Source organism: Acanthisitta chloris, unplaced genomic scaffold (assembly GCF_000695815.1).
Source record: "Acanthisitta chloris isolate BGI_N310 unplaced genomic scaffold, ASM69581v1 scaffold11977, whole genome shotgun sequence".
Taxonomy (NCBI): Eukaryota; Metazoa; Chordata; class Aves; order Passeriformes; family Acanthisittidae; genus Acanthisitta; species Acanthisitta chloris.
Window position 1 is genome coordinate 28,251 of NW_008684338.1, and position 11,864 is coordinate 40,114.

The 11,864-nt window shown below is 38.3% G+C and overlaps 1 protein-coding gene across 1 annotated transcript in view; it reads right to left on the reverse strand.

Annotated features, from left to right (window-relative positions):
* KHDRBS3 (KH domain containing, RNA binding, signal transduction associated 3) overlaps positions 1–9,959 on the reverse strand; it is a gene marked incomplete at its 3' end in the record, with an annotated part of 29,795 nt that extends 19,836 nt beyond the window's left edge. The window contains exons 1-3 of the mRNA XM_009079298.1: positions 9,939–9,959; positions 9,147–9,293; positions 2,095–2,234 (exon numbers count right to left, since the gene is read on the reverse strand). Coding sequence (XP_009077546.1) covers positions 2,095–2,234; positions 9,147–9,293; positions 9,939–9,959 — 308 coding nt within the window. The remainder of the gene's footprint in view (positions 1–2,094; positions 2,235–9,146; positions 9,294–9,938) is intronic.
* Between the last annotated feature and the right edge of the window lie 1,905 nt (positions 9,960–11,864).

An 11,864-nucleotide genomic window follows, 5' to 3' on the forward strand; every position in this document is an offset into this window, starting at 1 on the left:
TGGAACTTAAACACACTCAGATATTGCATCCTCAATAGGATGTTTCAAGTATTGAGGTTGTTATCATAAAACCATTCTGTAGGTTACAAAGAAAGGTTAGGATCAAGGGTTTAGACTTCATTTTAAAAGTCTTCTGAGGCTTTGCTTCAACCCCTTCTGGATGTCTCGGGGATGATTATTATTGAAAGTGTTTTATCCATCACTGAGACAATGCCCTTAAAGCATTGCTTCAACAAAAATATTACTCTCTGAAATCCATTTCTGCTTAAAAAGAACCAAAGTATTATAACTGAGGCTGTGATTCCCAGCTCAATGGCTGCAGTATCTCAATAGCATTGAATTTCACTTAAGGAATATGCTAAGAGTGCTTCAATTTGAGGGGAAAAGTCTTGGAGTTTAAGACAAGCCTTGAAGTTAGGACACGTCAAACAAACCAACATCCTTTCATGTTTCTTTAGGACATATATGAAAAATGGCCATGACAAGAGCACCACCTTTCACTGTCATCTCCAAATCAAACACTCAACATTTAAATTTATACTGAAGCCACTTCAATAGTTGTAGGCCAACTACAAGGGATTCTGTGAGCTATGTAGCAGTAGCTATCTCCTGCATAAAATGCAGATTTGAAGAATTTACCAAAATGCATAGGATAGAACTAGTGATGTTAGAAATCCAGTACTACAAAAAGTTATTTACACATGCATCTACTAGGTACTAGAAAGTGGAAATTAGTTATCAAGCTTTAAAAATAAGATCAAATCAAATTAGCTGAAGGACATGAAAAATTAAATAAACTTGAAATAGTACTGCAAATGTATCTGTGCTGAGAATATGTAGCAGAGTCATTACAGGCATCTATGGCAAAGTTAAACACTTATTTAAGAACCGAAATCTAAAAAAACCATCTCCAATATCAGATGATTTTTTCTAATTAGAAAGTACTTGTGTAGCTGATTACAGTGCTAAAATGGTGAACCTTGGTATACAATTACCACAACTCTGAACATTAAAATCAAGAAAAGGAGGAGAAGAGGTATATTACACAATACTATTTAATACAAGAACAAAAACGTGTTGAGAGAATTTTTCTCTCACAGGACAACCCACAGTAAGTGTAAATTCTTTAAATTAACATTAATTTTGCATTGCATTTGCAATTATTATCAGGATACATGTAACTAAGCAGATATGTATAAATGGAATATTTCCTTAGTGCTGCTTCTTTGAACATGCTTAATCATCTGAGGTAAAACACTGCAGAGTTATTTTGAAATTATTTTAGGATCTGAAATGCAAGTTTCAAGCTTGCATTACCAAGAACCATAGCCACAACTGAAGAAAATAGTTTACCATAGAAAACAGTCACACTTAGCTGCTGCAACCACAATCTCTGTACTGTAACACAAACAGTTATGCACTTTTAGTTTTTATTTTCACACTTCAGGACTTGGAGTTGAAACTGTCATCTCAGTACTGCAAGGTAGACAGGGGATGCTAGAGTAAAAATTAAACATCATCTGTGACAAAGAAAAATTAGGAAAAGCAGTAACCTTTGCCTATTCCTGAATCAAACAAGAGCCACTTTTTACAAATTAAGTGCCACTCAGACAAGAAAATCTGAATTCTACCTCAAAAGCACTTAGATAACATCTCATCATGACTACACAAACTTAGTAATACAGTAAGAAAGGAGTCTGTACATTATGTAATAGAGATATTGCCTGAAATTCATATGCTCATAAGTACTGAAGCTAAGCAATTTACCAGTTTTTCAAAGCCACAGGGCCCAAACACAGGCTCTACGTGCACCTAAGAGCAACTCAAGGTTAGATCACAGTGAGACTAAGTATCTTGCATGATATACATTGCTTCTTAATAAAGAGAGCATTCAAGTTCCACAAGACAAAACTCAGCAGCATTGTAAATTCAGTCCAAACTAATTAGACCATCATCAAGAAATCAAGGATGTTTCCCTGATCTTTTGCCCTTCTTTTGAGACTCCTTCATGTATTTTGTAGCTGTGCTCTGCGGGACAACTGTGTTCAAAGGGAGAAGCTGAAAATATGTACATGCAAATGAAATGGCACTTACCTAGACAAAGTAGGAACTGGTACTCCTCTTGCTCGAATAGATGCTTTTCCACGCACAACTGGCACTTCTGCAGTTTCTGAACCACCATTTAAATATGTTAATTCTTGAAGCTGTGCCTGTCTGATTTCATCGTTGTAGTCCTAAAACAAGGGGGCAGGAGTGAGAAAAATCCAAACTGTTCACCCACTACTCCAAGTTCATATCAGCAAACACTGCTCCTGAAAGTTTCCCCTTAAAAAGCTGAACATCCCACTGAACAAGTTGAATATGCATAAGATAGGAATATTATTCAGTAAAAACAATTATATGTATTAAATGCCATTTCTGCTCAGGCATGTTTTTCTTTCCCTTTGCATATTATTTCTATACAGCTTTACCAATCAAAATGTCAATGCTAAAATGCTGCAGAGATTGGAGGAGACAACAAAAAAAAAATCATAGAATCATGGACTCATCGAATGATCAAGGTTGGAAAAGACCTTTAAGACCATCAAGTCCAAGCATTAACCTGTCATTCTGCTGTAACCTCTAAATCATGTTCTCCAGTGCCAGATTCAGACACCTCAAACACTTCCAGGGATGGTGACTCCACCACCTCCCTGTGCAACCTACTCCAATGTCTGACCACCCTAACAGTGAAAAAAATAAATTCTAATATCTAATCTGAATCTCTGCTGTCTTATGGCCATTTCCTCTAGTCCTCTCACTGCAGGAGTGGCAGAAAAGACCATTCCCCACCTCTCCACAACCCCTTTCAGGTAGCTGTACAGGGTGATGAGGTCACCCCTGAGCCACCTCTTCTCAGGACTAAGATCAAGGTGACATTTTCTGAACTGAAATCCACCTTATAGTGCCAGCTGTAAAATGGCTGCATGTTAAAAGGAGGAAAATCCCCCTGCCTGGTGTTGCAAAGGAATAAAGAATAAATACACTGTTGAGAGCAGCCCATGGAAACAAAGAACAGATTAGACATCCACACTTTTAAAATCAGGAGTTAGAGAATAAACAAGAAAACGCATTCAATACACACATGCGTTGTTACCTAATAAAAAGAGCTCCAAAAAATTCCATTCTAGAATATGCAATGGTAAACAAGCTGCAGACATATAGCTTATTTCTGTCTGCACAAATCCTCCCTCTCTAGGTCTAGCAAAAAGAAAACTCAAGTTTTTATACATGGAATTAATATGGTACTTCTCAAACACAGTTTTCAGGGACCTTGAACCAACCTCCAAAACAAACACATCAGACAGGAATAAAACAAACAGCACTAAACTCTTGAGCTTTACATATTTTTCTATCATTTCTCCTTCACTTAAGAGTGAGCCAAAAAGGGAAAAAATTCATCCATAAAAGTGAATCAAAGAAATATTTTCCTCAACATTCATACATACAAACTAAGTATCAAAATATTAACAGGTGCTCCCACAGGAATGAAGTGATACTTCTGATGCAACAGCTCTTATGTTCTGCAAATCCTCCCATTTCAAGAAGGAAGGTTTGTTCTAATACCACTGACTTCACAATTCAGTTACAAAACAAAGGATCTGCATCCCACTGCAAATCTGATTTATTACATTTATTCACTCAACAGGTACCAGAAGATTGTCAGGCAGCCTTGCAGACAGCCCTGAAACGTAACCCTGCATTGAAAGGAGATTAAAACTTCCATGAATTCAAATCTCTCAATTTTTCTTGAAACATTCTGCTTCTCCTAGACTTCTACAAACAGAAATAAGGTTATCCCTTGCATGACACTTCTGAAGATGTTTACTAGTGTCAAGAAGTGGCAACATGACAGCATTTTGTCTCAACTGTTTTGAACAGCTTCTGATATTTAACTCCCCACTGCCCACCTAAGACCATCCTCTACTTTGCAGCAAAAACCAACCAGCCAGCAAGATGAAGGAGGAGATCTGGAAGATTAACTGTTCAAACTGCATAATTGAAGCTTTTGAGAAACAGATTCCATTATTAAACAGCCAGGACCCAATACACAACCAATCCATCACAGTGAGCAGACTAGAAACAGCAAACTGAATATTAGTCTGGTCAACTACTGCACAGAAACCCACTTTATAATTCGTTGTTGGACCAGAACTTGCTACAAATGCAAAAGTCTATGTAATGTATGGAACAAAACTTAGATCTTGACACAAAATGCCAGGAAACTATACCACCAACATACTTGTCTCAAAGTTCTGACAGCAAATATCAGAGATGCCCTTTATAATGTCTATACAAGACACCTTCAGAATTGGGCCCCTAGAAAAATACCTTTGACTGTTTTATATTCATTTCATTTAACTCCTCTGCAAATATGTGCTCAGGTTGACACTGTGCATGTTGGGTCCTTTTCCTTTTCTCCCTGATGCCTTCTCATTTTCCTGCAGCACATTATTAGACATAGCAGCAGCCTTAGGTCACAGACAAGGGCTCCACTGTGCAAAGCACAGAGCAGAAAATATGGTCCTTATCACATATGCCAGAGGCAGCAGCAGGACACCGAAGTGCCTTCACAGTAGAAGGCAGTAGAAGGATGCCACGATAAACACGCCAGACAGGAGGACACCGAAGTGAAGGGGCAGTAGAAGGATGCCACGATAAACACCAGTGTTAATTCATTAGACTCAGAAATGGATTCTTCAATTAAAACTAACAGATGGTCAATTTATGAATACTCACTGCTGGAAAACAGCACACTTCAAGTCAAATTAAGTAGACAATCTTTTCCTCACCTAGATGGATATGGAAACCCTTTCGAGAGGACACCGAAGTGAAGGGGCAGTAGAAGGATGCCACGATAAACACCAGTGTTAATTCATTAGACTCAGAAATGGATTCTTCAATTAAAACTAACAGATGGTCAATTTATGAATACTCACTGCTGGAAAACAGCACACTTCAAGTCAAATTAAGTAGACAATCTTTTCCTCACCTAGATGGATATGGAAACCCTTTCGACTTCACTCCTCTCCTGTACATAGTCAGCAGTGGCAACACTTCAGTATCAGTCACACACTGCTGCTGAAATTCAAGTGAACAGATGCACTTTCATTTTATGACTGTATTGCCCATTCTGACTAACTGCAATCTCCTCTGAACATGGAGGGTGTAGGAATGGCTACATCATCCAGACACATGCAAGATTTTCAGCCCACACAGAATTACTTACATGATCCAACCACGCAAGATTCTTTTAAATTTCATCTAGCCAGATCAACACACTGGAAGCAGTTTTCCTTGGGCTCACTCTAACTTAAGACCTTATTTCAATTTGTCAGTCAAACTATTAGCAAAGCCTTTTTTTAATAGAATGTTAGGACAGATCCCTACAAAACCCTTTGCAGCTTTGCAACACACTCAAGCAGATCTTTATCGTGGCAGTGAGCAATCAATAGTTATCAGGTTTCCAGCCACTATTTTTTTACACCTTAGTTATTTGACAGCTTGCTAAAAGAAAAAGCCTGTGAGGGTTTCCAAAGGCCACCAAGCTCTTCCAAATGCCACTAAATGCTATTTCATCACCACATCTTACAAACCAAATAGGCAGAAGGTAAAAGCCTACAAGAAAAAGTTGTGAATTCTGCTCACACTGTCACAGAATTCCTACAGATCGTTCTCTCAAAGACATTTCTATACTTTAAAGACAGGGAAAACAAGTAACCCTGGTAACCAACAGCAAAGCATCATTAATGCTGTAGCTGTCAAAAGAAATGATTGCTACTACACAAAAATTAAGCTAAACGGACAAAGGTAAGTTCTAATGGCCAAAACTGCAGTAATCATAGAATCACAGAATGGTTTGGGATGGAAGGGACCTTAACGATCATTTTGTTCCAACCCTCATGCTATAGGCAGGGACACCTTCCACTAGACCAGGCTGCTCAAGGTCCTGTACAACCTGGCCTTGAAATCATGGTATGAACAGGAACCAGGGGGAGGTGAGGTTGAAAGCACCTAGTTTTTTGGCCTGACAGAAGTAATTCTGAGATAATTAATATCAAGCATAACACCCACCAATCTAACAGTTGAACACAGTGATGACCAGAGGGTCTGGACAGAACAAAGGGATTGGCTCATTTAAAGGAAGACAAAAGAATATACTTGAAGTCAGAAGCCACAATTCTACCTGCAGAAGACAGGTGAGAGTCAAAGCAACATAAGCACAGTCAAAAAACCCTCCTCAAGTCTAGTTTTTATGTTTTGGTTTGAGTTAAAGCAATAAAGGAGTTGTGACAATAGTTTAAAGGAAATTACACCACTGCAGCTGCTTATGGTTGAACTTCAATGCAAAGATGCTTGTCCATGGATCTTGAAGACCTAATAAGAGAATCTAAGGCATTCTAGCTATAGTCAGCTACCATAAGGATAGTTTGCATCCTTCATTCTGGCACCAAATGCGATTTTATGTTCAGTGCTGATCTGCAAACAGAACAATAACCATATTAATAAATTAGGTTTGGCATCTAAAATTGTAGGAAGGCGCAGTTACCTTACATTGTAAGGAGAAGACAAATTACAATCATAATCATATATACTGATAGCAGGACTTTTCTGAAATAAAATGGATAATTTCCTAAGAAAGCCACAACAGACCTTAAAGAAAATAAAATTCAAGTTACATTCAGCAGCAGTTAAATCCATAGTTCTAGAGGAAAAAGCTGCTCCTTATTGCTTCCTTCAGTGGCAGTGCAAGGGGAAGCAGGCAGAAGAGATTAAGGCATTTAGAGCCATTCTGATAAGATTACATTTGAAAAACCAAGGGAAATTAAGACAGTGTTGGCTTGATCCCATAGTTTAGAATAGATTATGTAGCATCAGTTCAGATGAGTAAAATAAAGATACAATGATCAAAAATCGAGATGAAGTGTACAAGCAGTCAATGGACTTGCTCATAATCAGTCTGTAATTCTACTGGCTTAACACAATAACAAACAGGGTTTGATAAGCTTATTTCATTTATGACATTAGGGAAATCAAGCTCAATGAAGAAAAATAATCTCTCTGATGAGGGGGACAAGGGGATCGGACCTATCCTTACTTCTAGTGTGTGGAAATAACACTTATCAAATTGAACATATTTCCACCTAAAGAGAAAGCAGCTGTTAGCTCACTAGAATAGCCAAGAACCTAATTGTCCCTTATCTCTTCACATCATCAAATCATCAATCATGTAAATACAGTAACCTTGTACATTATGACAGCCCAGCATTCCTACAAATATTCTGTTGAGCATCCCCCTAATCAGTTGGGATGTTTGAACGCAGTATGCTTATTTACATCTTTTCATGTACATCAAGAAAAAAAGCCATTTGGAACCCACAGACAAAGTTATAATGCAGTGCTTGCTTCTTTATAACATGAGAACAATGCCCAGGACATCTCCTTGGTTTTTAACTGTCTGAAGGTGCATCTACATTAAGTGCTATTTCATGTCAGGATGTATTTCTAAATGAACCTCATGACTGTCACTTATGTTTTGGTTCATACAATGGAGTAGTATTGGGGCATATGAACTAACTTTCATTCAGACAACATAAAGGCCAGAAGAACCACTTAAGGAGCACACAACTCCAGTCACTTGGGCACTTAGTTTCACAGACTATCCTGAGTTGGATGGGACCCACAGTGACCGAAGTCCAACTCCCAGCCCTGAATGAAGCAGTCCTGAGAAAAACATTATGTGCCTGAGAGCATTGTCCAAACACTTCAACTCTGGCAGGCTTGGGACTGCTTCCCTAGGGAGCCTGTTCCAGGGTCCAATTGCTCTCTGGGTGGTTTCATGGATCTAGACTAGGTTTAATACAAACTACAATACACACAATGCATACAGAAGCACTGCCAGTCATCAGCACCAACTGCTTCACCCCAGAGTTCAGCTAGCACTTCCATCCCCAACAGACTGCCATGCCTATAGAACAGGCAACTCCAACTAGTCCTCAAAATACAGCTACACTGACTCCACTCATTTACACACAGCTGTCACTCACACATGCCTTAAGTTTCCTTAGCCAGGTCTTCCACACTTCCAAGATCTGATACAAATCAGGACTAACACTTGGATGGCACTTTCAGCAGTGAAAATAAACAGAAGCCAGTGCACCTTGAGAATGCTTGGCTTTCTATACACATTCCTCTGATCACCAATAAAAGATTAAAGAATATTCACTGAAGAGCTAATACAATTAGGAACTTCACACACAGTAACATCACCTCAAGTGCACCATCTTCTCAGGAGAGTTTGGATTGTTCCAAGAAGAGCTTGGGTTGTTCCAAGCAGTTTAATATTGCAAAGGTTGGTCCTTAGATGAGAAGGAATTTAAGCTATCTTCTGTAGAAAGACACTAGAAACCCTGCAACCCCACTGCCTAGACACATCCCCAAACCTAGACTATGAACTTATACTGCAAGTCACCTCCCATTTTATACATCCCAAGCTGTAGTACACACCAGAAGACAATTGTAACTCATGCATCACCAGCCTTCTGATAAAACACATGATAATCAACACAATTTCAGCAGCACTGAAGACTAAACCAGGACTATGGGTGAGAAATACAACTTGAAATTTATTTATACTTAGTGAAACAGACCTTTCGCTAATATTTCACATGTGCCAATAACACAGAAAAGATCTACCTTAAAGCAGAGTCATTTTTCCACATTTTACAGACTTTTTACAATTATTTGTAAACTTACATACTCTGAACATGACCATTTAAGCAAGAAAACGTTGCCCTTTTTCTGTAAGTCATATGAGATGAGAGTGTTTGAGGACAGTGACACATTCACCCAGTAACAGCCTATATCAAAATGATAATTATTGGTAAACTCACCACTTCTTCCACAGATAAAGAAATTAAGCAACATGACCTGACCAATATTGTGGTGCAATAGAATGGTTTGGGTTGGAAGGGCTCTTAAACATCATCTAGTTCCAACCCCCATGCCATGGGCCAGGATACCTTCCCTTAGACTAGCTTGCTCAGTTTCAAGAGACAAAACTTTTCACTCAAGACCACCAGAATTCTCATTTAGAAAATACTAACAGGAATGAGGAACTTCTTGATTTCTTCCAATGCATGTCCCATTCTGGCATATGCTTCTGCAGGTGGAGCAAATACTTCAATTAAAACGTGCAGGTCATCATTTAGGTGGAAATACTTTGCCTCTCCACTTTTTCTCAACTCTTCCTCCTATGAGATAAGAAAAAAAAGCTGGGTTTAGACCTCATTATTTTAAACATTTTGTAAGGCAAGTGTTAAAGTTGCTCCAGAGGCGTTTGAACATACTTATGTTCAGATGTCTATGACTAAAGTATAAGGTTTACACATACTTTTCTGATAAAATTTAAAACAACCATGTTGCTAAAATAGGTGAATAGTATCAGTTTGCTTATCACCAATGACAAGTAACATGAAGACCATGCATCAGCTTCTGCTCACATACAAAAAACTGCAGCAGAGGAAAATGTTCCCAGTCGTTTTCCCAAGTGCACCAGTTTCATGTAGAAGATAGTGAAAAATGTTACATCAGCTTGAAGCTTTTCTTAAAAGTAGTGTTCATAAACAAGTTTGATCTAATATTCTACTTCGATACTTATTTTCTGCTCTCACTGAGCTTTCTATCCCATGAGTGCATTCTTCACAGAACTGTGCTACTTGGACACAAAGCTAGCAGCAGATGAGTGGAGGGAAGAGGACATTAGCAGACAGAGTTTCCTAGCTATTTCAGAAGAGAGTTTATTTCTTTCATCCTGCCTGCTTCACCCAACCCACTTCAAAGACTGAGAAGCTAAGAGTTCAATGTAGTGGAGCAGAACTCAGTTCTCAAATACTTACATTCACAGACTTAAATGACATCGTTTGCTAGTCTCAGACAGGCTGTCCCTGCACATGTGTATCTGACGGTCCAAGAGATGAAACTACCATTAGAAATCATATCATTGTCTTGCCAGAACATTATATCAAATACTGAGCAGTTCTGCTGTCTAAAAAAACCAAAGGCCTAAGAATTCTCCCCCATGGCTTACTCTATTTAGCAAGCATCAGGTAAGCACTTCATCCTTTATATTAATAAAATTATAGTTACAATGATAGTTGAAATCTCCTCCCCTGCACACTCCTTAATTTTGGGTTGAGGTTTACATGTGACAATCCATTTCTGCTTCTCAATGTTCTGTTATTATGCTTTGTGTTTTAGCTATGAGGATGATAAAAGAATTGGTCTAGTTTGCTGTTATAGCACACACAGCAAGAATATTAAGAGGTCACTGAACAGGATTAGACTTTGTTAGCAAAATCTTTTTTTTTTTTGCTAATACAAATAATAGTTCTTAGAAATAGGAAGTGACCTAATATAAATATCACAGCTCAAATATTTAGTTTTAACAGGAACTGTTTCTCACTTAAATACTTTAAGCCTAGTTACTCAAAAGGAGCCATCCCTAGCACTGGAAATTAGATGTTTTCATCAATTCAGTTCCCCATACATCTTTTTCTTAGCATATACATGCCTCAAGCATGCCTTGTCCCTTTTTCTAAAGGGGAAAAAAATCACTGTGTGGTTAGTTTGTGCAAAAAACAGCATTAAGAAACTTCATTTCTGTGGTTATCAATCAACTTGCCTAGTAACAGCAATAAGCAATAGAAAAGTCACAATTTCCTGTGTAGTGCCTGGTAAAAGCATTTCAATCAGCAATTTTAACAAAATAAAAAACTTCAACACAGGGTTTTCTAAACCTAGTCCCATAAGTAAGCTCGTCAAGTCACTTTATCCTTTTTCTGCAAAGGTCACATCAATTGATGTTCTGGGATTTTTTTTGGTTCTGTAACATGGCCTGGCAACACTTCCATTATTTCCTCCATTCCTTGCAGGGACATGAGCTAGATTTTAATGATCCTTGTGGGTTGCTTCCAACTCAGGATATTCCATGATTCTATGAACACACTATGTGCATTCTGTGATTCTATGGACAGCACACATGACAATGGGAGAAGTAGGCCAAACAGTGAGCGCAATCCTGGGCACACATTAAGCATTTCAGGGTATTTTCATCTCCTGTGATGAAAAGAGAAAAACCATAGCTTGTTCCTATTCCAGTATCTCTCTCTGACAGTATTTTTAGGTCCTACAAAATTGTGTTTTCCATTACTTTTCAGTACATACATTGGCTTGGTTTGCCCACTGCATGTGGATGCTGCTTGACTGGCTAAAAAACAGAGACATTATTTTAGTTCTATTGCCATGGGGATTTGAGAGATGACAAAAGAGACCCAAATATGGAACAAGGGAGCTAAAATACAAGTCACCACCTTCCTTTTGTATGTATCTCCTTTACATCTCCATCTTCTTGCACAAAATTTATCACAAACAGCTCAATCTGATTTTACTTCCAAGTTTTGAGTACAGACATCCCTGCAGTAGTCCACTCTGGGAGCCCTAAGTAAAAGTTTACACTACAGAATACTTATCTTATTTGCTTTGTACCTTTGCTCCTGTATTTCTTGGTGTATCTTCATGGTCTAGAACAAAGCAGAGTACTAGCACTACTTTATACCCTTCTGCTTTCCACCCTACTTGTCAAGCTATCAAGAACTAGCTTTAAACCAGAAGTTGAGTGGCAGTATTTCTCAAAATATGCTCATTGTACTGTCCTTTAACTTCACTACATCACCTTTAAGTTCTAAGTTTCTGTAGGTCCTGCCTTAGAACTATTTTTAATGTTACTTTAAATGTGGCTTGTCCAATTTTATAAGCCATTTAGA